General features: G+C 38.1%; 1 protein-coding gene and 1 long non-coding RNA gene across 19 annotated transcripts in view; one reads left to right on the forward strand and one right to left on the reverse strand.

The window, feature by feature from the left end:
- The window catches only part of NCKAP5 (NCK associated protein 5), a 440247-nt gene that overhangs the window by 38982 nt on the left and 373420 nt on the right, over nt 1–27845 (reverse strand). For 15 of the 18 annotated variants that reach the window (XM_035332339.1, XM_035332337.1, XM_035332336.1 and 12 more), the window contains 5 exons: nt 26635–26739; nt 23301–23492; nt 18999–22828; nt 18139–18316; nt 13776–13854 (listed from right to left, as the gene is read on the reverse strand). In XM_035332339.1, coding sequence (XP_035188230.1) covers nt 13776–13854; nt 18139–18316; nt 18999–22828; nt 23301–23492; nt 26635–26739 — 4384 coding nt within the window. The remainder of the gene's footprint in view (nt 1–13775; nt 13855–18138; nt 18317–18998; nt 22829–23300; nt 23493–26634; nt 26740–27845) is intronic. The other 3 variants (XM_035332344.1, XM_035332345.1, XM_035332351.1) reach the window with 3 other exon arrangements.
- On the forward strand, nt 476–27508 carry LOC118170242. Its single transcript, XR_004752588.1, has 3 exons — nt 476–617; nt 14940–14999; nt 26435–27508. It is a non-coding gene; the product is annotated as an uncharacterized LOC118170242 (long non-coding RNA).

A 27845-nucleotide genomic window follows, 5' to 3' on the forward strand; every position in this document is an offset into this window, starting at 1 on the left:
TTCTATTAAGCTGACATGGGGAACCAGAGAATATGTAAATTTTTTTTTCCTGACACACAGAGGGAGTATAATTTTTCTAGTATTATGAAACACGCCAAATTATTAATTAATACTTTTTTCTTTTTTTTTTTTTTTTCATAATAAAATATCAAATGTAAATAGGTCTCTGCAAAATTGCTTTATCAGTTAATAAACATCTTTAAGCTACATGTGGCATTGGCAGGAAGAACTTAAACTACAGATGGTAAAACAGATCTCTTTATTTGCACATCCTTCTCTTCATCTGCAATGCTAAAGCAACCACACACACACAAAAAGAATGTATTTCTGCCAAATCAATGTCAATTTTAAGCAAATTATTCCTTCTGGGTTTATGCCATCATTTGATCCAACAAAGATGAATGCATTATTGTTTTCTATCTGGATATGAATGTAACCATTATGCAAAACTACAAAAAACTGAAGGCTATCCCAAGTAAAACTATATAAAGCACAAGTTTTCACAGCCCTGATACTCCCCTGGGCACTGCATGGGTGAAACGGAATTATTTCTAATATATACTGAGAAAGGGTAAACGGGAGGAGGACTGCGCAGTGGATTTTCAAATAATGAATCTGTAAGTAGACTTGAACTAAATTAATGGCTGCTTGAATCTGGGATTAGAGTTAATGCCTATTTATAATAACAATAATAATAATAATAATAAACACTAAATACACACTTTACCAACTCTACCAATTTGGTATTTCTTCTCCTGCTTCTTCCTAAAGTTCTTTTTTTGCAAAAATCACTAACCTCAATATGTCATTTGTCCAGCAGTTTGACAGTTGTCTTCACAGTTTTCCATGCCCATAATTGCATCTTTGAAATGTATTTCCTATGTTGAAACATGCAATTGCTGCCTCATTTCAATTCAAGTCCTGCTTTAAAATACAATTCAAACTAAGTCAAAAGATTAGTTTTAATTATTACTGATGTACTGATAATCCTGTTCACCAGTTTAACAGTTACATATGGATTTTTTTTTTTTGTAATAAGCACTTCCAATCTCCCTCCAGGCATTTAGATCCCTTCCTTGCATACTTGGAAAAGTACTTGGTGGTAAGCTATTTTGAGCAGGGTTGTCACACAGAACAAAATTTTAAAGAAGTTGTAACAAGAACTCAGATAATGCTTGAAATTTTGTGTTTCACTTCTCTCAGTGTCTGCTAAACACATAGGTGTACTTGCAGCTTCCACATAGTGATGTCCTACAACAGATGACTGCTGGAATAATCTTTCCATGTTATGTTGGAGTACTTTCTTTTTAAAAATCTATTCACTGTTCTCAGGAGCCAGGATATTAGAAAGAGATACGGTTTTAGTCCTTTAGAAATGACTTTGGAGTCTTTAGAACAGAAATACTGAGACCTCCAATTCATGTGAACAGCAACTTTAAGCTCCGTGTAAAAGGTAATTAACTGCGGCCCAATGCAGTCTGGCTGCCAATGAGGCCAGCCTAGAAATAATTTGGGGAGCCATCCCTCTTCTTTATGGTTGTATGTCCCTTTAGTTTTACCTCTACATCTGCCAATCAGCCTTAGAGATCTGCAACTGTCTTTCAGAAATCCTGATAGGTGAGAATAGTTGAGAAGAAAAAGAAGTCCTCACACCTGATGCAAGGGATGAATCCCAGATAAGCAACAGATCTGCAGAAATGCAGAAATCTGGCTTTTCCAGGAACTTTCATGAAGAAAGGGTAGCTTTCTGTTTCCCTTATAACCCTGAAATGCAAAGGTCAGAAGCCAATAATTTCATGCTGTCTTAAGGAACATCTCAACATGGAAATACTCATTCAAGGCATGGATGGATGCTTCCTTTCGTTTCCTGCTGTCTAATAGAAGAGACCCATCCCCACACTCAGAAATTGAACATAGTAAATAGCAAAACCTAAGAGGCAACCTAAAAGGGCTGCTTCAGCCATGCCTTTTCCATGAAACCATGGGCCATTCTCTTTCTCTCTTTATGCTTCAGTTCTTCATATTAAAACACTGAGCTAATTGCACCTTCCCATTACATAGTGATGGTGTAAGGATAAAGAACCTCAGAGCTTCACAGGCAGTGTATAACCACCCTGCAGTCGCTTCAGTCAGCAATGCTTGTGTGGAAATACCCAAACTCAGTTTAATGCAGCTATTTTGGAGGCTGTTCAGGATCTGTGCTGCAAAAGCCTTCCAGGAAGCATTATGATCATTATTTTTGCTCTTCCTATTAGAGGCAGCTGGGCTGACTTTAGTTGGGAACATCTCCATTAGACCACATTTACAGAAGAGCTGAAGGCACACGTAGCATCCGATACACGGGCTGCGCAGTGCCCGGGGGAACATTTGCTGCTGGTATTACTTGGCTGTTCCCTCGAGGGCTTGAGTTCACTGACTGGTGCATTTGAAGCCCTTAAGGACAAAGGAAGGCATAGAATCACTGATTTACTTGCACTTAAACATCTCTTATAAATTGGAGATGGGTTTCACTCATATTGAGAGACTTTCTTTGACATTCTGTTCCCAACGCACAGGACTGGTGATAGTGCGTAACCATAAATGCTCTCCCTGGAAACACCAACCAATCAATAAGTGCACAGGAAGCTCTGGGTTTTGCAGATACACAGGAGAACATGCTATATTTATTTTAGTAGCATCGCTGCTTTTTGTTTATTAATAGAAAACAAGACTGTAATTAAAGCCACATAAATATTAAATAAGGCTTTAAATAATTTATTTTTAGTTCTGCCCTGCAGATGGCTTTACTTAAGGGTACTAGTAATAAACAGTGAAATATATACATGTACACCTGACACAGCCTGATTTTATTTCTTAATTAATGAAGTGAAAACTCATTAACAGAGTGAGCACAAAGAGCTCTGAGTGACTTTTAGGTGAACTATAGTATTTTAATTCCAGTACTCAAGTTCAGCTCCTCCAAACCAGCTGAATCACTGTGAAAGTAGCTGCAAGGAAGTAGGGGCTGGTGAGAAACCATCATGATTTAAAGCCAGAAGAACGAACAGTGATTTTTTTTCAGGAAGTCTGTGGGTTTTTTTTTTTGGAAAAAAAAAAAAAAAAAAGAAAAAAGTATGTGATGATGTGATGTTAAATGGTGTTTCAAAAACACCATTAGAATGAGCAGTTTGAAACATAGTTTGAACATACTAGATCTATTTGCATGTTAAAGACAGTTAGTAGGGAAATAATTTCCTATATTTTTTGCCTTTTCTTTTTCTCACAGTGCATTATCCAAACACTGAGAAATTCTCAAGATCATCTAGAATTAAAAACAATGCACTAATTGTATAATTATTATTTCTGTATATTTATTTTTGAAGAGCCTGCTTTTCTATGAGATGCCATAATCACTAATTGCATAATTAAATGTCAACAGTTCAGTCTCTGACTTAAGATACAAATCAAAGCTCCTCAAACTCCATTAAAAATGGCAAAGACAGCATCAAATTAGGAATTGGTATCTCACTCTCAGAGTGTGGATTTAGAAAGGCATATGCTGATAGAGCTTAAATATAATTGATAATTCAGGTGAAAATGTATTTCCCATGAAATTTCTTCTAAATGTCATTTTAGAAAAGGAACACGGAGCCCATATGAGCACAGTTGAAACAAATGCTTAGAGTAACTGAACACATACTCACTCAAAATGCTTTTCAGTTTGCTCAGTTGCATTTCAGGTGTATGAATTAGAGTTAATAGGAAATGCATGACTGAAGCTCCATACAAATGCCTACAGATGGTCCTAGCCAGGAGCAAAAACCATGCAAAATAGAAAAGTTTCAAACTGAAGGACTTTAACAGAGAATACTGGCATATGCTATTCTGTATTAAGTATGATAATCAGGTACAGTCCTCATATGAGTGATAAAAACAAATATAGATTGGGTCAGACTGTAAGCCAGTGAAAATCAACACAGCAGCATTAACTTCAGAGCTGAAGAACCAGACTATCCTGTTTAATTGACATTTTAAGCCTGAATGACACCAGCAGATTCTCAGTATTTCAAATAAGAATTAGACTGCATCCTATATATAATGTATAAAGAGCTACACTTCTGCTCGTTCTAGTGATAAAATATAGTATTTCTGGGTGAATAACCATAATGACAAAAGGATGAAATTAACAGAAAATCATTGTGGCTAATAAGGAAGTGTTGATCCAAAATATGAATACTCTGCACCAAAGGAAGACAAGCTTGACAGTAGGCTGCAGCAGTGCTGCAGAAGAACTGGCAATTAGACAAGTGCTCTGTGTACTATCAGTTAAAGTACAAAGAAATGATTTGTCTCTGCCAGACTGTGAAGAAGGTAAGCTGACATAAATTAGAAGACACTAATGGATGTTAGTTTCTTATTATTTACATTGGCAAGGTTCTCCATCATCTTCAGCCTACATAAGTAACAATTACAAAAATACACAGAAAGTTTCAGTCTATTATAATAGACTCCTTCAGACCGTCATTTCGAAATTAATCCCTGCACAAATACCCAAATGCCAAAGAAGAGTGAAGAACACAGTACAGCAGACAGTCCCATTTCTAGCAGCCCAAACCAACATAATGCCCTTCCTCTTGCAGCTCTCTCCATTCTGCAGAGCAGCCTATTGCCCTCCTATCTTGCCCCCAAACTAATAAATCTCCACTGAAAAGATGTGTAGCAACTTGGAAGAAGAAGAGGACATTTAATCAGCTTTATGCACCAGTGTATGGGCTGTTTCTGTTGAGTAAGCCCTGGGGCAGTAAATGAGGCACCACAGAAGGCTGCTCCACACTAACTTGGAAGGCCATTCAACAGCATGACCACACTGATCGTCAGTAACAAGAATACTGCAGCATAAAAACACAGGACTGCTAAATGTTATATAATACCTCCCAAAGCAATGGTGCATTGGCCATGGACAGATTTAGAACAATATCCTTGAAGACATTCAAACCTGAACTGATTAGTCCCTGAGCAAGAGGAGTCTGGACCTCTGGGGGTCCCTTCTGCCCTATATGCTCCTAGGGGTATGTTGCTACACACAAGAAAGTTGGTTCTTGCAATGCCTAGTGGTTACTAAACAAGGTTTCGCTTTAATGATGTCTTATTTCAGCTACTTGAGCTCAGAAGAGTAAGTAAACCACAGATACAGGTCATTTCAGTAGCATTGAAGGAACAAAGAAGGAAGATTTTGAAGTGCAAAAAGGGGTAGAACAGTGCTTGATAATTGCATTCAAGTGTGAGCAATTTGGGGAAATTAGATGGAGGCACGAAATGCCACAGACTGTGAACCCAGGGAATAAAACAACCAATTCTGCACTGAAGTGGAAGAGGGAAAAAAGGAGAAAATTTTAATTCTAGTGGAGACACTGCCCCTCTGTATTCATGATTTAGATGTATGACTAGTATCTGTATAAAGCTTCTGTGCACACGACAACATGGCAGCTCCTCCTCTGAGCATGCTGCCAGTATCCAGTGTCTTGGGCACACCAAGACGAGAGGAATTGACGGACATTTAAGTGAGTGAAACTACAAATATAACTGCTTTTTACCCAGCTGAGCTCAGTTCTGCTTGTGCACTTTCACACATACCTCTTGTCTGAAAAATCCTGAGGACAGCGAGATGATGATAGGTAAGGAGGTTGTGAGGGTCTGCCTGGTATCTTCCAAGCCACGTATGGGACTGGATGTTGAGATTTTTTTGTTTGTTTGTTTGTTTGTTTTTTAAGCCACTACTATGATGGATGAATTCTGATGTTCATAGAGGTAAGCAGCTTATTTCAGTGTTTATTATTTCAGCATTGTTTTAACAATTGAGAACGAGTTCTTTGGATTAACACCCAAGTTGGCTAGATATAGTGAGAGCGCATGTCATTAAGTTGTCTGCTACACTGAAGTCCCATTTCAAAGCTGCAGCTGAGGAAGCACACTTATTAAAGCAATCCAGTCAGCATCTACAGCTTTAATACTTACCTCTCAGCCAGCACATGTACACCGGGCTTTAGAAAATGGCTTTGTTATTGAAGTACAAATAAATGCACGCATACTTCTACCATTGGACATATATAAGGGATTAATGAAAAATCTCACACTTTATCACAACTTGTATCAAGCCATAAAACTTTTGAGTATGCAGATTCCAAACAACAACAGCCCCATGCTGGAAACTTATTCAGTGATAACTGGTTTTGTTTGATGGCTTTTACAGACAGCAGCCTCACACTCACTTGTAGAGACTTCGAGATATTCCACAGCTTTACTGGGTGGTGATGGGGAAGATAAAACAAACATTTTTCCTTTATCTGATCATGTGTAAATGAACGAATCAACTCCTGTATCAGTGATAAGATGATTGCTAAATGGTTCTTCTCAACTTCTATCGATGGCCTGATGAAAGGAATTAACACTGACAGGGATAAGTTGTTTTCTCAGGCATGGAGACTTCATGACAAAGGAGGATTTTTTTTTTGTGGTCAAAAGACATTTTATCAGTGGAACATACTTCTTCATTAAATGCATTAGAGGCGTCCAAGGATTCGCCTGACATTTAAACAACTTCTGGATTCTTCTTTTGCCTCTCTGATGTGGCTCACCTCTCTTTACTGAATGCACAGGCTGTAATTCAGATCAATTTGTTCACCATCTTTCCTGTGTCACTTATTCTGTTACATTTATCTCAGTAATTCATTACAGACCTCACCTAATCTGCCTCCAGGTTTTGAGGGTTCTTTAACGTGAATGTGTTTGCTCAAATATGTCAGGCTTAATGGACATGTTTTAGGATGATGCATGTCAGACTTAATGTATTTACCACATTAATCAAGCTTGCTTCCTTCACATCTATTTCCATTCCCTTAGAATGAGAAAACATGAATTAAATAATTATTTACTTAGCAGTCCAATAAAAATAACCTAAGTTTTGGCAGTCTACAAAATAGTGGATGAAACCAAGTCTTTTGTTTAGCGGATGGGGTTGTCTGGTATTTTTTGTACTCCTATGGGAAGTTTGGTGCAAGCTTATTAAACAAGCAGAACTGCTATTGTTTACATCAAGCTTTGGAATAGGCCATTGAATAACTTATAAATTAAGCATTTTGAGTATGTACATAATCTGAAACGTATTTTTTCAGCTCCAATGTACATCAGATCTAGATTTCAGGAAGAAACCTAGGCCTATCCAAGAGACAAAGGCAGATGATACTGGAGTTAAGGATCCACTGATCACAAACGGTATCAGTATGGAAACAAAAAGGCAGGCTCTATGTCATGGTCTAGATTTGTGGGGAGTCAGATAAGCTGGGACAGCAGGCTATCAGTAAACTTTAGAACGACTATGACTTTTAAACAATGCAGGTGAACAGGCATGAGGGGAAAGATGAAAAATAATGCCTCGGCAGCAAATTAATGTATCTGTGGGAAAATCATACAGAAGAATCTGAAAGAAAAGAGTCAGAGCCAAATGAATTTACTTGGGATACTACAAAGAACGTGGGTCCTTTTCCTCATAGAAAAAACTGCTTAGGAAGTACGTTTTTTTCTATTGAAAATGTAGTCTGATCACTTTTCTGCATACAAAACTTAGAGTGGTGGACTTTAAAATACAATACAATATGCAAACGCAAAATGGCAACAGTAACCAACAAACATTCCATTCTGGAACATCAGGCACACATGGAATTCAACCAAATGTTCTCTGAAGAAGACAAAACCTTCTAAAAGTTACTTAAAAGACAGATTTATTTTTTTTTTCTTTTCTGACCAGATTGCCTTTAAATTACACTGCAAAACCCTTCTGCAGGGTTGTTCTTGGAAAGTAGAAAAAAAGATGATAAAGCCTGCTATAAGGCAGATGATTATCAAGAACTTTAATGGAATTGAGCACTGGGATACAGCAGAACTACAAAAGAATCCCTTGACCTCAATGTGGTGTTTTGTTCTAGCACAAAGCAGCACAGTCTACAATGCACTTTTAATGTTGCTTTGATAGTGTGGATGCCCAACCCTCCATCTAGCTTGAGACTTTTCAAAACCCTTTTAAGTATCTGCAGGCCTTTTCTCTGTATTATAGAAATGCCAGTATCTGCAATGTTCCCTTTAATGCCGGATGAATCAATTTTGAGCAACTGACCCGGACCTCTAATGAAAATTTGACAGAAATTAGACACGAGTCTTTCTTTTAAAGTTTAAAAAATTCTGCCTACGCTTATCTTCATAATCTGTACTTGGTTCTGAATTTCACCTGACATCGTCAAAACAAACAATATGGGTCAATGCCACAGCCAGATCATTTATTTCCAAGAGCTGTGAATCTTTCAGCTGTGGATTCTAACTCCAGACAGCTTCAGAGAATTAACTCCCCATACAGCTTCAGTAGGTAATATCCTGTACTTCTAGTGGACCAGATAGTACCACCAACAACTTTGGATTGCTACTACTAATTCTTGCATTATCAAGTATTTGCTCTGTACAGTACCCACGATGCTAATGCAAATTGAAGCTCTGTTCAGAATTACTGCTTTTTTGATTTATTTTCACCTGTAATGTCATTCCAAGTACCTAGAGGACAAAACCAGTGCTCTCTCTGATATTAAAGCTCAACAGGCTTTCCTCAAAGAATGAAATTGGCACTTTAGTTCCATCAGTGGCATATTAAAGTTAACATTTCAAAGCAAAAAGTTTCCGGTTCAATAAAACAATTCCTCTAGATGAATTATCCATGCTTTCACATCCCTGAGCTTCAGTGCTTTTGACTAGAATTGCTTGTTTGAAACATTTAGGGAATGCTGAGGATTGAATGACCACTGGAAGTCCTCTAGGGTGAATAAAGACATTTGCACGTAGAAATATCTGGGACAAGAAAAAAAAAAAACAGAAAATTCTTTGTATTGAAACCTGAGTATAGATTTAAGAATAGACTTGAAACCTTCTCAGAAACCTCTCATCAGCCTATTCAGGTTGGTGAGGACATACCGAGATCATGCATTTTGTGCAGCTTAAGTATATCATTTTCAATGCTGATTTGTTCCTCTAGTGAATTTGTCATCCACTTGGGGTAACAAAGAGAACAGGAAACTGGATCCAAAGAGATGACTATCATGCAGCTTTCAAACAGGGTGTTTGGTAAATTACCAAAGTGTTGATTACTGAGAAAAGGTCACACTTGGTCTCTTCTCCTTCAGCATCAGCATAGGTTTACATGAACACTGAAGAATGATACGGTTAATTACTACTAACTTACCTCTTCATTACATATATATGTATTTCTAAAAAAAAAACAAAAAAACACTATAAAGTCAGAAATCTTTCCATTTGTGTAGGGACCTTACATATAACTGAAAATACTGCTGCTCCTTCATTTAGACCTTACAGCGGCCTTCCAGTACTTTCCAGGGCCTACAAGAAAGCTGGAGAGGGACTCTTTGTCAGGGAGTGTAGTGATAGGACAATGGGAAATGATTTTAAACTAAGAGAGGGGAGATTTAGATTATATATAATGAAGAAATTATTTATTCAGAGGGTGGTGAGGCCCTGGCACAGGCTGCCCAGAGAAGCTGTGGCTGCCCCATCCCTGAAGGTGCTCAAGGCCAGGCTGGATGGGGCTTTGGGCAGCCTGGGCTGGTGGGAGGTTTCCCTGCCCATGGCAGGGGGTTGGAACTGGATGGGCTTTAAGATCCCTTCTAACCCAAACCATTCTGTGATTCTATGTTGACTGTATTTTAGACGTAACAGATAAATATTATGATCAAAGAAACTGTCTTTGGTATGACTATTACTGTATACCACAGTATTCTCATGTAAAGTTGTCTGTAAGAATGAATTCTTCAGTAATTAGCATTTGTTTGCTTGTGCCATGGATTTTTCTCTTTTCCCTGTTTGTCAGTGAAAACTCTTCATACATTATAATTAGTACAATCACACTTTTCCAGGAGTGGTTGCTAACAGGAAAATTAAATTTTGCAAATGCTTTTTTTTTTTTTTTTTTTTTCTTCTTCTCAACATGTCCACTTATTTTCCTCTCTGGATAAAGGTGTCATTTGTAACTGTCTTGTAATGTTTTTGGCCGTTGTGACAATGGGGAAATTCAAGACAGGAAGCAAACACTGAATATGCTATTCCATTGAGAGAATTCTCTTCCTTTCTAAAATGAAGGCTTTTTTGTGTTTACGTGGGAGCAATACTGTCAGAAGCTTGACACATTGTCTTTGTTTTCAATAAAAGAATTTATTGATAAGAACATCTTGCGACCCCATTGCACCTGTCTGAGCTAGGGAATCTCTCAAGACATGAAGGGAAAGGCAACCTTTTTATCATGCCATTTCTGTTATTATGTACCTTAGCATTTCCCTCTTCACCACTCCTTTAAAATCCAACTACTTCATTGCAAAGGGCATGAGGAAAGAGCTCTGAGGATACCTGGACCTGAAAGCAATACTCCTGGGTTTTCAGGTCTCTTGTTTGGGGGAAGAGAGAGTACAGGTAGCATCTCTGCTGCTGGGGCCACATTTGGCATCCTCACCCACAATCCAGCAAAAACATCCAGGGTGTAACACAGTTATCTTTGAAAAAGATTAAAACTATTTTAAATATGTGGTTAAGCACAATACAACAATATAAATGACTGCTACATACGGAAGTGATGTGTACCTGAGATACAAGTATACGAGACAAGACATTTTGTATTATTGTGCTTTCTTGTATTATTTCAATGCAGCAAAACCAAAGAGTCAGCAAAGTACTTAAATTTGTTCAGATCACCAAATGGCAATAAATTAAAAACCTAGCAACTGGCAATTTACAACTACAACAACACTTATCTTTTCTATTATTTCTTTACCACAGTAAAGAACATCTTTCCTACTTAATCATAGCTTCTCTACATCTTCTGTACATTCGGCTCTGTTTTGTTAATATTTCAGAGTAAAACTAGTAGAATGAAGTCCTTAAAGCACAGCTACAAAACCACGATGAACTTTGTTTCTAAAAATGACTGTTTATGACCGTGAAGAATGGAGAACAGTAAAAAATTAATTTACTACCCATTGAAATTTTCAAGAGTTCAGAGAAGTTCCTGTTCTTCAAGAACCTTGCAATCTGTGATACTGTTCCATGAAAACAACAGACCAAAAGCTTCCACCAGAACAGGAACTGCTGAGGGGACAGAGCAACTGCCCTCTTTGATCACACCAAGGACCTGAGTCACTGTTGTGTGCTTGACAGCAGTGAGGCAGGGCATTGTAGAGCTTCCTGTATTATTCCTTTCTGCTTCTGACAACCAGGAGCTTAGTTCATAACAAAAAAAGCTGAATTTGTCTCTGTCACATCTCAAGTAATCCTCCTTACCAACAGGTTCTTTATTATCTTCACAAGCTGTGTATGGTTCTAAGAATACCAGGATGACGTGGGAAGTATTCCAAGTAAAGTTTCTCAAAGCTGCACAGAGATCAGTTTTGAAAAGAAAAAACAAGCAAGCAAGCAAACAAACAAGCAAAACAACAACAACAAACAGATTTGTTCTATGTAAACCAGAAAAATGTGATATGTATCAGAAAAATCCAAGAACATCTAGCAAGGAATTTGGTAAAAGAATCTGAACCAGAGCTAGGAAAGTTTGCTATCCAAAGAGCAATGTGGACATACAGAAGCAAAAATTCCAGTGCGGTATAAAACACAGCCTGATGAGAGGGGCATAAAACACAGCAAGATACTGATTTAGGAGTATTCAGGAAGCTCACTTAGATCCACGCTTCCAATTTCCCAGCCTTGTTCTCATCCTGCTGAAGTAAGTAATGACTAGGACATTCTGCATTAGGACTCTGTGTGCTAGTGCCAAAAACTTTGCTCAGAGTTCGATTATTTTTACCATGCCAAAACTATATACTGCACGCCTCTCATCATCAAGGAGTTTCCTCACATCAACAACTAGATCCTCAGAGCAAAATACTTGAGTTATTCTACACGCTTTAAAAAGGCAGAACAGGGGTAGTTGCCATACTGTGTTGAGCCTTAAAGAGTTGGAACTGTCTGGGGTAAAGACTTGTCTTTTGTAATTAGTATAATTCAGATGATGGGAAGTTCTTGTACAAGCTATATGAGTTTCCCAAAAACAGCACTGCCTGGCTACTCTGCAGTGCCACATACGGTGGACCTGTACAGACCTGGGCCACAGACCTACCTGTCACTCCATCCATGTCATCAGCCGTGTGAAATGGCAAAGAAAAGGGGCTTTTTGTTGAGAAAAGGGGCTTTGGTGCACAGGAGAGTCAGATCCACAGTGACGTCTCCCAGCTAACTGAGGGCCTCATGAACCCAAGACACAACAGAAGTCTGGCATTTGGGTGCCCGACACACCCTACTCCATAACCACTGTTGTTCTGTCAGAGACTCAGACTTGGTGTACGTGGGAGGAGCAGAATATTAGCATCCTCAACCCTCACACCATGACATATTACAGGACCCCCTGACACAGTAGTATATGAAAATGCACAGTGATTTGGTGTCAGCCACAACCACCAATTACACTGATGAACACCAAAGAAGCACTGCAGTCTTTTCAGGACAACACTTTACAAATAGCTGTTTCTCCTTCTTCAGTAACTGGATTAAAAAAATAAACCCAAATATTGCACATAAATTCAAAGTACAAGTTTTCAGAACTTTGGGGTTGGGGGTGGGGGCAAAACAATTCTCAACAATCTTAAGTGAGTTATTCCCTTTTGGGTAGTTTCTAGTAATAGGAAGAAAGGCCTTTATTCTTAGCGTGAGCAGCGAGTATTTCACTTTTCAGGGCTTGCACCTATCCAGCTGCAGAGCCCCATCATAGTCTTACAGTGCATTGTTCAAAGTTCTTGTTATTTAGTTACTGCTACAGAGCCAAGTTTTGGATGGGTTTCTAGAGATTGAAGAATTTAGGGATCTCTGCTGCAAGGAAGACAGAGTTCATTTATTTGATATTAGGACTGAAAATGCTGGACAAGTCAATAAGGCACACAAACGTTATCCCAAAATGTGTTTCAACATGATACCTCTGGTTCAGCCTCACTTTCTGGATGCTAAAGATTATTATTTATTTTTTTAAATTCAGAATCTGTTTCCTATATTGGTGACACATTGCTCTATTACAGATCTCAAACAAGCTTCTGTTTCAGCCTCCATTGTCTGTTAGATATTTTATAACAAGCATTGAAAGTTCACCTGAGGTTAAAAATTAGTAAGTACCTAACAATCAAGAAGGGCTGATGGTGTCACTCTCCCGAAAAGTTTAGAGCAAAGGCAGCTATATTTGCAATTACAACTTCAATGTTTGCTGAACAGACACCTGGTTTGCTACCCACTCTGGGATAGTTTATCACAGTTATTCTGCTATTTGGAATTTTACTCTGAATCTTACAAACTGAAGGATAGACTGCAGTTACAGAAAATCAGTATTATTTCCACTGAAAGTATCATTTTCAACATCCCTTGAGTTAGGCCACTGCATGTAACCCCCACGTTTTGGAGACTGAAATGGTATTTCATAGTCAGATTCCAAAGCTCTTCTATCAAACACTGCTTTGATCCACAATCAGTAATGGTACGTACTGATCTTTTATATATTTGGTGAAATCTGACTGGTGGTGAACACAGAGCTAAATGAATGCTAAAACTGGCATTAGGTGGGCAAACAAATAAAGTAATGAGAATTAAACATGTTTTTTTTTTTTTTTTTCTATGAATGAAGACAGCAATAAAATCCAGTGTAAAATATAATTTTGTACCTATCTCATGACTCTGACATGTAGTCCTTGTCATGGTGTCCTCCTCTTCTTCTTGCAGGTTTTCTGTCACTACTTTAGCCTGTACATAGTACAAGAATGACAAAAGTGAGGAACGTCTGTGACTCTGCCTATGTTGCTTCATGATAACTACAGAACATCTTTTCAGAAATAAACCAGAGTAAAGTTACAGGGCAGCTAAGAGTGGAAGTATATAGCCTGTCCCATTCTATTAATTACATCAGAGGACAACAACTTTAACTTTATTAAAAGTCACAGTATGCAGTAGTCAAAAAATACCCTTGGAAAATGCAATTCCTTTAAAGAAAAAATATTTTTCTTCATTTTAAAACACTAAGAATCAAGAATTATACTCGGGATTGCTGACCTCATACTTTTTCTCTAGAAATACCATGTTTCAGTTTCTATGCTAAGAAGAAAAAAAGAAAAGGTGAACTTAATGAGTGATATATTATCTAATCCAGTTTCAAATCATTTAACTTTGGTATTTTTGTTTCGGCATCTCTTTAAAAGCATTTTATTAGCTAAACAGTGAGAAAACCTGAATTTAAGAATGCAGTGAGCACTAAGAGCTCTTAAATCGAGCTCTTTAAACCTGTTTCAAGCATCTGTTATTCAGATCCCCTAGATTGCCCTGTACTTCTGCATGAGTATTTCCAAAGCGTGTATGTAAGGTCAGTATCTTCCTACAATACAGTGAAAATCCCCCTCTGTTACATGTCATGAGTGGCCATAATTCAGATTTCAGGGACATATTTTTCTGCTATGGTATAGAAATCAAACAGGAATGAAGATACTTGTAGAGTGCTAAGAAGAAAGCCAGCCCTGCAGAAAAAATTACTGTCAGTATCTCACAGATCTTAAATTGTTTGCTAATCACTATCTGCCATTTAAACCACTTACAGAGCATTACAGTAACATTAGATATGTTCTGTAATCTAAAACAGCAGAATTTATCATCATTTGCATGACATATCTTTGATCATTGTATATATTTGCCTTGTCTGGCTTAAAGTAGTAGCCCTATTGACCTCTTGTGACTAGCCTCAGTAAAACATGAAAGATTTACTCTCTATATTTATAGAAGTACATTTATAATCTCTTAATCACAGGTATTTAATTACATTTTTTTTCTTCTGAAATGAGGCTCTTCAGGCTCTGGAAAATGAAGAGGAGGGTACATAACTATTTGGCATCAAAATACAGGTAAAACCATCTCTCACATGTGCGTATGGCAGTCTGTGGCTTGCTAGTGCTGGGACAGTTCACAATATTAGGATAGATCTCGGGTGTTCTCCAAACACACAGACTACAGACTGACAGCGCTATACAAAACTGGTGTCTTGGTTTTGGTGCCACACTTCCACCTCACAAAGTAAAGCTCATGGCTTGTCTAAATTACACTGGGCTGTAATAAAATCACAAAGGTGAAATGAAGCAGTGCGGCACAAAAATGATTGTATCTCACCTTAAGCTTCAGCCAAGGACATGAAAAAGTATTCAGGAACATGGAATATCCTTGGTGTAGGCTAAAGGATTATGTATTTCTGTTGGCTGGCCTTTAGAGCAAAGTGCTTTTTTGATGAACACTAACGGGAAGTGTATCTCTTTGAAGGTGAATGCACAAGGCTGCCATTGGTGGAACATTGCTTTTTCCATAAATTCAGTGGCAGTCAAGCAATCGTGTTCTTTGTATGAACAGAAATCAGAGGTAATTGCTGCATATGTTATGGCATAATAGTGCCCCAAGTCTTTTCCTGGCACATCATAAGAGAAGAAATTTAATTATCACAAATTAAATGGGCTTTAAAGGAAAAACTTTCTATAAAATTAATATTAAAAATGTTATGGCTAGGACTTAAAGAAGAGGTATATACGACATGCAGTTTCTGCACTGTACCTGTATCACTAAATGCACTTTGCGTTGTACAAAGAAGGAAAAAAAATGCTCTTAGTTTAGGGCTTTGAAAAAGATTTATTCTGTTTTCTCCAAAAGCATTCATTTTGTCTTCATACAAGCAAAAAAATGCACAATAGGCTGTTCTACCACACTCGACTGTTTTCAGTCTCAGCTATCTCCCAGTCCTCTGCAATCTGCTTCAAAGGAAGCTGACACCAAAGAATAACTGAAAATGATAGTAATAAGATGCATGAACTTTGAATTTACAGACTTTCTATTGTTTTTCTTGTGCAAGTTTGGAGGACAAGATGAAATCTCACATACTTTGGAGTCTTACGGTATATTTCTTTCAGAAGTAAGCATTAACAACTGCAAGCATGTTTTTATTCTCTTTATTCTAGATGTCTTCAGCCTTTTAGCACTAGATATTTCATTCAGGAATTGAATGCCGCAAAAACAAAACATGAAACTCACAAAGATGAAGCATATAATGCAACTCAATCTCCCAAAACAATATTAAAAATACTTTGATTCTCAGAGAACAAAAGAGTGCATAGTATAGCACTGTGGTAACTAAGGTAATGCCTTTTCTCTGTGACTAATGTGTCCTTAAAAGCTAAACAGAAAAATTAGGATTTCTCCATTATTTATATATATTAAGGGCAATCATGTAGTTCCTTAATAAATTGAAGCGTGTTTCTTGAAGATATACTTAAAGTCCTAAACGACTATTATTGCTGCATTTAGAAAGACTTCACAAATTGACAGACAAAAAGCACAGCAAATTATTACAGCATTAGAAAATAATAAGTTAGAAAGAAATTGTAGAAGCGATGTGCAGAGGTTTTTGTACTTCTGTACAGTGAAGATATACCCTAAGCTGTCAGGACCATATTAAATGGGGCATAGTTAAACTGAGTGGCTCTGATAAGGGGCTCTGCTTTGCTATCAAAGTTCTAGATCAGTTGGATTGAATTTCCTGCATATTGCACATTTCCAGACTTTCATTCTCTCTCTTTCCTTTCCGTGACACTACAAGGACAGCCTTAGATACGCTTATAATTTGTAGTTTTATAATGCAGGAGACATCTACATTTTCAAAGAAGAGATGATACCACAATAGTCAGGAGAAAAAAGTTTTCCAACACATGCATTCTGCGCATATTCCCTTTAAGTTTTAAAAAATGACCTTGTGGATATTCTTAGGAAAGACATTTGCACTGAAGTAAAAAAATCTTTTGCCTGAAGTTGAAACCATGTGTGTTCATACTTCAACCTTAACCACCTGAAACAACAACAAAGAGTTTCTCCAGTTCCCGTTATGAAGCTTTTTGAAAAGTTTTAACCTTGAAACATATCCCCGAAAAAACGTATTTCAAATTCTCTCAAATGAAATACTTGCATGTGCTGTACTTCAATAATTCAGTTTTATCAGAACAACAAAAGTAGTAGCTTCATGTTCAGTATATGTATTTGGCAAAATTTTTCAGACTATTTTGTGAAAATAGTGATTATTTTTAATAACAATCATAGTAATATGGTCAAGACAGCTACCAGGAATGAGAAAAGAATGCTTATGAAGTTCAATTACATAAGATCAAGTTAAAGTACCTCTGTTCTCATGGTGCTTGGACTTTAAAACATCATGGGAAAGGCCCTTGCTGAGCAAGAAATTACTCACTAAATTCCAAGGTTAATTATTAAAAGCTTCACAAGGAAGGGCACCCATTCAGTTTCACTTTAGGCTACAATCTTAGGCTGTGCTTACGCTATTCAAGGTACAGAAAAGTTAGCCACTCACATAACCTTTCAAGAATCAGAACCTAGCAGCTAACAGAAAATAAAATGATTTTTCTTCTATATCACAACATTGCTATTTACTAGGTAAAATAAAGAATCAGGTATAGTTCGTGCCTTATTAAAATGTAAAACTAACTACAAGGCATTAACAGGGAGATTTTCCGTGGTACAGAGTCATGGGTGAATTGTATGCTTTTGCTTTTGAAAGATTCCCTCTTAAGTGACAAATATTCCCAAGTGTGGTCAAATGCTTTGCCTTTTCCCCACCAGCATTGCACTTTTTGGGCTTAATGTTTTTTATAACATTCAGAGTAATGTTCAACACTGGCAGGCATGCAATTTTCAGGGAAAGGGGAAAAAAAGAAAATGGTCCTATTATTACACTGTACTGCAGTATGATTATAACATCGCTGTGCATACATCTCCACTGAAATTGAAGTGCCAGCAGAAGCAGTAGGACCTTCATGACTAGCTGTATAATCTGGCCTATAGTCAAGCTGCCAACTTCTGTATTAATTCACAATTCTCTCACTGCACAAAATCATATATAAACAGTTATTATCCTGTTTGTCTGTACTGGCAATAAGGAACACATCCAGAAGTTAAAAAGAAGGTAATAACGTTTTCGTGTTCTAAAGCACTTACCAGGGTCTGATTCTGCATTTCCATATCAGCTTTTGTGTTGCTGTTTTTCTTGTGGTTTCCTTGAGAGCTGATAGAGTTGCTGTGAAGAGAGGAGCCCTGGGAGCTGCCCTTCGACACACTCCTGTAGGAAACATTATTTGATCCACTTTCTGTCTGCTGAGCTGCTTTCTTATCAACTCTGCAGGTAGAGAGTGATTCCTCTGATAAATTACATTGCCCTTCTTCAATCACTCTACTTTTCCATTGCTTTAATGTTTAAAGTAACCTCTCCATATCTTTCTGTCTCTAGACCTTTGAGTGATAAATGTTTCTAACTAGCCTTGATCAAATCTGTCACTTGCAATTTCAGGTAGTATATCAATTTAGTCTTTCACATGTAATGATTTATTTTATATTTGTGACTGCTGTGGGGCAAACGTGAAAACACAGTATAGCACTTGCTAAGTTCTTCTGTGACCAAAGGTTATGGTAGCTAGAAATGTAACTAATTCTGACTAGTTTCCAAACATGTTTACTGGTTAGAATACATGGAAATGGAATACATTAAAATATGTACCTAAGTATCCTCTATATTTACACATCATCTGCCTACATTCTTGATTTCTAGAATCATTTCTTATTTCTATCAACTTGGATGTAACCTCCCATTCTTTAATTTCAAAGACCATTGGTTTGGTTAACAAAAAAACCACCAACAGAATTATCATCTCATTATTAATGTTTTTTTCCTTTAAAGATGAAAGTCCTGATAGTTTACAAACCGATTGCTCCCATCCATTCTTAGTCTAACAGGAACATACATTGAACTTAGCATCTGAGGATGCCAGCAAAGTTACACTGCACAACAAAACATCCCATACCTGTTTAAAAGTTCCTTCATAAAACTGTCTTTTGGTGAGTATGCAGCTGTGGTGGAGCCTTTCACTTGTTCACACCCAATCTGGCAGGACGTGTTTTGTGATGGTTTCAAAATTTTACTCTCCATAGCATCACCTAAAATGTCATTGTTTGTTTTCCTGTTAATTTCATTTTCCATTTCACAGTGTTGCTCAGTTTGCTTTTTTTCTTTTCTTCTCTCTAATTTTGCCTGCTTAATACCAAATCCTGAAACTTTTGCTTCTTTTTTTTCTACCTTTGTCTTAGGAACGTCAGGTTTCCTGCTACTCAGTGCTGGGAGCTTACTCTTTCGAAAGCCAAACCAATTAGCTATAGAGGGCCCGGTCTTTTGTTTAGTCTCCACAGTGGGAGATTTGTTTTGTTCCTGACCCTTCTGGGCATTTTCTTGGATGCATAACATGACCTTCTCCTCTATTGTAGGCTGTAGAGCAGGTGAACTAAAAACATCAGTAACCTCAGAGGCTTCCGCTAACTTCAAAGACATCTGGTGTCTTTGTGATTTCGTTGCTTCCAGTTTATGAGGAGACTTTATTCCATCCAAGCTTTGAAATGATGAAATCTGTTTGGAAGATGCAGTAGCTGATGCTTCTAACTCCAATTCTGCAGGCAAAATGATTTTTTTATTTAGGGCTTCATGTTTTAAATTTTCACTGTTTTTCTCACTCTGGACAGATGGATTGCGTGCATCTTTTTGAGAAAATGCTTTGTTTCCATCATATTTTGAAGTGCTGTGAAACAAGTCTACTTTTGGAGATGATCTGAATGGAAGTTTGCTTGGGCTTCCATGCTGGCTATTGCAATTACTCTTATTTCCAAGAGAACCTTGTCTAGAGTATGAATTTTCTGTGTTTCTTGAAGCATTTGAAGGAGTCTCTTCTGTCACTGCTGACCCAGGAATGGCCTTGATTTGAAGTCCTTCCATGGCTGAGTTCTGCCTTGTTAGAGAATTTCCTCTGTCAGAAGTATTTGTAATAATCTGAGTCCGTACTTTTCCAAGACCTTCTGTAACAAGAGCAGATGGCTTTTCCCCCGTATGAATGCTAAAACTCTGACTACGAGCTTTCGCTCCATTCATGCCCAGAGCTGGTTTCAAGTGTGACTTGTTGCTAGAAGAAGCAGATCTCTTAACTAATTTGCTTTCTAATCCATCTACTCTGTCTACGACCGTGCTGCAGTTTTCATGTGGCTGAGGTGATGCTGTATCCATACTAAGTCCCTCAGTAAAATTATCTTTTATATCGGTATCAGACTTGGAGTCTTTTAATTCAGCATCCATTGCACCTCTGGTGGTTAGACATTCATTTTGCTTGTACTTACTTGAACTCACATTGCTTTTGGAAGCTGCATTTATACTGTCTTTTTCCTGCTTCCCTGGGACAGTAGAGCTCTTTCGGAGAAGTTGAGGAGATTTGACAAATAATTTCAGTCCTACAGGGAGACGGGTTTTCATTCCTTTCTCATTAGAGTTTTGCGTAGCATTTGCAGTGTCACTACCATGAAAGGATGACAATGGGGAATTGTTTACCTGAGATAGTAAGGGCTCACTTGAGCTTGTGGCGTGACGCTGAGGAGTTGTGGGGAGAATGTTTGGCATCTTTTGTGGCTGATCAACCCCACTGTCACTGGAAGTATCTTTTTTGCTGGAATATGCTTCTTGTGAAGAAGTTGTTTCCAGTGACGGACAACCCAGGGGGAAGGACCTGTCTGTTTGAAACTTTGTGTTCAGGAGCTCACGATTCCTATGGAGACCTGGCTGATTAGGGTTTTTTGGGCAGACTTGCTTTGTGAAAACTTTGGAAAGTCCTTGGCATGCACTATGGTGTTGCTGAGATACACATTTATTTTGCATAATTGCTTCTGCATTTTCCTGAAGGTAAGATAACTCAATTTTGACCCCAGAAGATACAGCTTTTGCTTGCAGTTCATGACTAGATTGATTATGAAAGCCGGAGTTCACAGCTCCTTTTAATGGTGATGATTTCAGTATATTTTTTGCTGTTTCACTGGGACCAGCTCCTTCTAACTTTACAGCTACAGGTGATGAATGAGCATAATCAGGCCGAATCAACAGGGATGTTGACCTGCCCGGAGGAAGGGGTGGGGATGGCGATCGGGCTTCTACAGTTTCTGAGTCGCAATGAAAGTCTCTGGTTGGAGGTTCTCCGTAATCACTGGGCTCTATAAGGTGCTGAGGCAGCAGTGGTGATGCTGGGCTCTGACTCTTTGGATGCTTTGTCCCATTGCCCCTGCCTGGACGCTTTGAGCTGGGCAGGAGGTGGGCAGGGGGCTTTGGAACCTGGAAGTCGACTTTTGAGTCAAAATTATGAGGTGGACTTTGGGCCTTTTTGAATCTGGAAAGCTTTACAGGTGGCAGAGCAGGTGATTTTTCAAGGGTTGCATGGCTCGCTGATGTAGCTACAGGTGTATCCTGGCTCTCCATCATCGTGTTTTTTTGTGGAGAAAATTTCCCTCTGCTGGGTATTTTAGTCAAGTTTGGCTTTTGATTGATTCCTGCATGAACAGTGAAGCTTGAATTGGCCTTGTATGATACATCATTCACGGGCTTCACTATTTTTTGTCGTGGAGCATTTTGCAGTATTACTCTTCCACAGCGTGAAGCTTCACTGCAGGTCAGGGGGACAACCGTATTTTTATTACCTGTATTATCTTCAAGGGTGTTCTTGGTTTTATCTTCAGGTCCTTCTAAAGCAGTGTAGTTTCTAGCATTGCTTCCTGTCTGCAAATTAGTTATTCCCTGAGGTATAAATTCAGTATATTCTGCACTGGACCTAGTTTGTGGCTGGTTGATTGAAATTTCATTTCTTGTTACAGTGACAACTCCAGTTTGATGAGAGCTGAATTCAATAGGCTCACCATCCTCGGCATCAAATATTACGGTAATGCACTCTTCAGAAGAGGTCTTTTTTACAACCTTCTGTTGTTTAATGAAATTACATGTCTTTGGCCTAATATCTGACTGAGCAGGTATCTGTTTTTCCTCTTTGTCAGTAAACTGAGAATTCTCTGTGACTACAAGCACGTCAGAGTTCTTTGTGTACTTCTCAGTAAAAGGACTTGATAATAAATCTGATGGACTTTTCTCATCACTGCTTTCTATACGCAATTCATCCAAGACTTCATTGTCATCAGTATCTGAAAGCTGAAAATTAAGGTCCTTCCAGCCCGTATTAGCATGGCTTTGATCTAACTGTAACTCAGGCAGCTTTGCTCTGGTGCACAGTTTTACTTCTGCCTGAAATCCACTGACAAAACTAGTTAATTTTTCAGGTCTTTCCTTTGAATTAAAATATGAACTTCTTTCTGGCAAATGTTTCCTGTTAGGGTCCCAGTCAAAGAGACTGTCAGAAACACTGTGAGTTAATTTGTTACAATAGATCCTGCAGTCTTTGCTTGGTACTTCCTGCAGCAATAATAAGGATGAAGAATCATCATCTGCATCATCGTGGGAATCTGAATCGTAAGAGAAAGTTTTGTTATGTTCAATGCAAATACTTCCCATCTCCATTGGCTTACAATGAATCTGTTCATTATGGCTGCCACATTTAACACCAGGGGAATATATTCCTTCATTGGAGTTCATGCAGTCTTTGTAACCCCATTTTGATATTACTGAAGGTGATTCAAGTAATATTTTTTGCTTCTGTAATTTCTTCAGCCCTTCTAGGATATGGTTCTCCTTGATACGAGTTGGAGGTAGATCATCTGCAGGACTTGAGAGGTTGCTTGGGAGTGAAGAACCAATGCTTATTCTTTTATCCCAGCTCACGGATGACTGTCAAAACAAAATAGAACTCACATATTACTCACAAGTGCCGTTAATAAAAACGTTACCGTTTTATTAAAGAGATTTAGGAGTGCATAGGGCATTATGTTTCATCCATTGCTATTAATAGCAATGTTCTTTTTTAATACAGGATTTCATACGGGTGTGAAAGCTGCAGTGGAGTTAAAACCTGTAGGAAGAACAATATGAATGGAAGGATTAAGATAAAGAAGGAGAAGAACAATTTGGATTGTGAAAAGACAGAATAAATGTCAGAATAAATGAGGAAACTGTGAGCAAATTGGAGTGATAAAGGAATTGTTAAAAAAAAATAAATGAGGGAGAGTGAGAGGGAGGGAGATGGCAGAGAGAGAACTCCAGTTTAGTGACAACTGTTTTAAATACAAAAGAAGGAAGAAAATGAAAACAAAATCTGAAAGTCAGCTTAAGCTAACAAATGAAGCAAATTAATTTCATTTACCCTTTTGCTACATGTCTTCCCGTCATTCCAAGTGTAGGAGGAACCACTGGAATATTCACTGCAAGCACTTGAGAGGGAAAGTTCACTGCTACTGCAGCTGCTCCGGGGATATAGGCGGCTAGGACCTGTTGTATTTAATTGACTCTGGCATTTCAAGACAGGTATACTGGATTTCACATTCTGCTGGCATTCCTAAAACATGAGAAGAAATAGAAATATCTCATGGCTGAAATAAGATCATTTAACTTCCTCCTCATTAAGAAGGACAAAGAAAAGCAAGTAAGCTACTTATACCTTCCTATTATGCCATTAGTGTCTGGTGATTTTCATACAGGGAACTAAGTTAAAAATTGCTAATATTTTCATTTGTCAGGGAAAAAGCCACAATCCTCCATGTTTTTTTTCTTTATTCTTGAACAAGTATTGTGCTCTTCTTTTGCTAAAGATTATTCTGAGTCTTCTTGAATTATGCTTTGTACATAAGCAGCATGCTCCAGTAAGATACAGAAAACAAAGTTATAAGAATACAAGTACATCTTGACAACTGCATTATAGCCCTGGAATGTAACAGATGAGGCTGTACACCCTAGACAAGGTAAATTAATTTAGTATCCCAAGCAGAATGTCCACTGAGAATGGAATCTCTCCATTACAGTCTAATTTTGGTTTCCTATCTAGTTCAAAGCTTTGTCTAAGAAACTCTCTGACGTAGGACAATCCATCTTTGTGTCACTTGCAGACAGCTGAAGCCTCTTGCTTATGCAATTTATTGACACTTTATGGCTGCCTTTAGTACTTGTGTAGTTATCGCCCCTCTCCAAATGCAATTTCAGCTGACTGTGACTAAGTGCCAGCTTTGAGGAAGAGAGTAATGAAGAGCAGATAGCACTTTAGGTAAAATATTAAACCTCCGTAGAAGTATCTAGGATTACTTTAATTTGTTTCCAAACTAATACTCTTGTGCCTAACAATGTTAGAGGTTCTTTAACGTTAAGTGCCTGCACCATTCTGTTAGGCAATACTCCAGTTTCCTTACCAAATCTGACATCTTTTTAATTACCAGTAACACCAGAAAGAATGACACGACTCTATTTCATAAAACTTTGGTTTGAATTTCATTAAGGCAGAGTATGATTGTGCAACCTCAAATATTTATTGCTTTTTGCACATGGATATAGCCCCAATTAATTTTGCAGAGATGAAAAATTTACCTTTATATTCAGGAAGTTACAAGAAATCTGAAGTTATAGGATCCACAAAACAAGTACCAAAACTGTACATGCAACAGACGCAGCTGCTTCATGCAAATCTCTGGAAAAATGTTCAGTTTGTAGGCACTTCTCATACACCGGCATGTTTATTGGACTTCTGCTCATTTCTTCCACTTATTCCTCCACAACCTCCCATTTATTATTACTAGGGCTGAACCGCTTTTGGTTAAATGGGAGAGCAGAATTTTTACTGCTGAGGAGTTCATCAGTACAGCTGTTCATTGCTCAGCTGACATAATAATGTTCTGTTTTTGACAAACGTAACTACAGGGCAAATCATTATTCTCTGTCGCAGGCCAAACTTATGAATGGGAAAATCATTTGGAGGTAGCAAGAGCACATTTCACCTCTGGGAGTTATTGGTACATGTCCTCCTAGGAAGTCAAATGGATGCAGGAGGAATAGCCTTTAAATCTGTGAACTCTGGGAGGAAAACATGTTTCAGTATCAGAGGCAGGATGATGCCTTTGTTTTTAGCTCCGAAACAGACTTTTTGCTTTGTGGAGACAAATTAGACTTTATTTCTGACATCGTGGTTCCCATGGGAGACCCTCTCATCAGCTGCCACAGCCATGACGGCGTCGTTCCCTGTAAGGCTGACTGAACAGAGACCAATGGCAGCATATGCCAGCTCTGGCTATTTCAGTGCCTTTCAGCTGTGGCACTGGAAAAAGATGTCATGTCAGATTTCTGCCCTCTATACTAAGCTATGTCCCAGCCATCATAGTGTTGAAGGGAAGGATGCCTGGATTATCCTTTCCTATAGGAATATCCTGTAAGAGAAAAGAGGGGATCGGAGCACAGTGAAAAGTACTGCCTTCCCTTCCTATCACCTTGGCTAGTGTGTGAGCCTGTCCGTCCCCTCACTTCGTTTTCTTTGCACCAAAAGAGAAGATAGGTCCTGTAGTTTTAACAATGTGAAAAGAGGATATACAAGCGGAGCAAAAGAACAGTATATTACTGTAATCATCTTTACTGGTGAAGAGATAAGAAAACGTGCAAAAAATATCATGCCATTAGAGATTCTGAGTTAGGATGCCTACCCAACATCTAGATTGCATTCAGATTACTAAGAAGAACTGGAATATTCTCTGGAAATTTCCCTTTATTCTCTAAATTCTCTCAGAAAGTACTTTAAATTGTATGTTTATGATGCATTAATTAAATACATTTAACTAGTATATGGGTTTATTAACTGACATGGTAAAATGTTAATTTTTTTGTAATCATGACTTTTAAATCATTACCTTTAATGAAATTGGAGTACAAAGGCCCGAATGTAATATTACAATTTAAATACCTAATTTTTGCTAGACATCACAGACAACTGAATCAGACTATAAAAGAGACAAAACTATACACTTAGAAAAACCTAACCTGAAGGCTTAATTACATATCATACAAAGGGTTGTTAGCATTTTTGTGAACCTTTGAAACAATGCCTTTTCATTATAATACGTACTACAAAAGAGATTACATTTTTGTTGACACTACTGCACTTCGAGATCAAAGGCACACACAGGTTCAATGGTCTGTTCTTGTCCTCTTTATTCCTCTCTATCTTCATGTAACTTTTGTTTTTTAAGCTACTTTTCTCTTTGACAATGAAACATGAAAGCCACACTGGCTAAGATTTTGCCAAATAAGCACAAAGCTAACTCTATCTGAAAAAAAAAAAAAAAAAAAAAGCAGAGCCCATGAATTTTTAAAAGTTCATACATAATATATCATAAAAGTGGATGAATAATATGGTGTATGGGCTTTAATAAAAAGCTCCTTGACCATTTCTCAGAGATTCTGAGATGTAATCAATACCCAGAAAGGTATCTTGGGGACATTGCTAAGATTTATGCTTTTTTGCAGGGAGTGACACTATCTGCTTACTATATCAACCGAGGACACAATATTGAATTTCAGAGAACAGAAGGAAGAAGAAGTATTGTTATCTGCCTCAACTGTGTTTCAATTCAGAGATCAGCTTTATGCCTCATCCCTGACATCAGACTTCAGAGGTGAAAAGGAAGGTGCCGAACGAGGAATACAAGGACAGCACAAAAACTCACGTGAATCTGAGCATCAGCAGTTCGCGATTGCATCAAGCTTCTGTTTCTTTCTACTTCTGAAAGCAAATCCCCAGACGAGAGGTCTAAGATGCGTGAATGGAGTTTCTGGGGGGTGGGGAGGTTAGAAGGGAATGAGCAACGCATAAGCATTTGTCAGGTATGCAACAGATCAGCATTTCTAAAATTCCAAACTCTGCGGTTAAATTTCAAGGGAAATGAAGACCCCGAGGTAAAAGAGGATTTGTTCTAATTCGAAGTGTTGCTGTTCATGCTTGTTTTGTTCCAGACTTCCTGTCTGAAGAACAGGTTGTTCTTCATCTAAAACAAACCATACTTTTTCTTCCAGTCTCTGTTTTGCAACTTATCATTATTTAATATGCAACAATGACAAATGAACATGAGTTCCACCACTATCCATAGAGTTTGACAGGTTTCAGGGAAAAAGCATAAAAATGAACTACAAAATTAACATTTATAAATCAATCAACACGTTAATGTTGTTTTATTTACGAGCTGCTACACCTTGAATGAATGATTGCAAAACTGACCCAATTTTTAAACAGCATTGATCTGCTGAAGGCCTCCCTTGCACACATTTTAACTCAAAGTCATTAATGTCATCTGTTAGGAACAATTAATGTGAATAGAAAATAATTGCATCAGGGAACTAGGGACTCAGAGGATTTTGTGCATTAATATTCAGATGCTGTTCGATTATATACACAGTTCTTTCCTTTGGTTTTGCTTGGAAGAACGACTAAGCTGGTGCCACTTCCTCCATATTCACCTGTATACCAATTACTAAGGCTTTCAGTGTGCATTAAACCTGATTTGCTTTAATTGCAGTTTCAATAAAATCCATGATTTATGTGAATGCCTTGGCCAATGACTTCAACAGAAGAAATACCTGCAGTCTTGTCAGTCACTGGGCCCACATATCATGTAACAGGCAGTATGGATCTTATTCACAGTCCACCAAAATCAATGAAAAAGGACTTTAAACAAAAAACAAAAACAAAACTGCTCCCAGACACCTTCCACCTGGAGGAACCAGCAGCACAGCCCCTGCCCTGTCACTGCTCCAGGTGCCCTTCCTTGCAAAGGATGTAAACCAGGGGGGAGACCTGTCAAGGCTGCATGCGTAGCCTTTCACCCTGCCCATCCAAAAAACTTGGTGAAAGAGGGAAAGAATCTGTACCCACTGAAGTCCT

Source organism: Oxyura jamaicensis, chromosome 7 (assembly GCF_011077185.1).
Source record: "Oxyura jamaicensis isolate SHBP4307 breed ruddy duck chromosome 7, BPBGC_Ojam_1.0, whole genome shotgun sequence".
NCBI lineage: Eukaryota > Metazoa > Chordata > Aves > Anseriformes > Anatidae > Oxyura > Oxyura jamaicensis.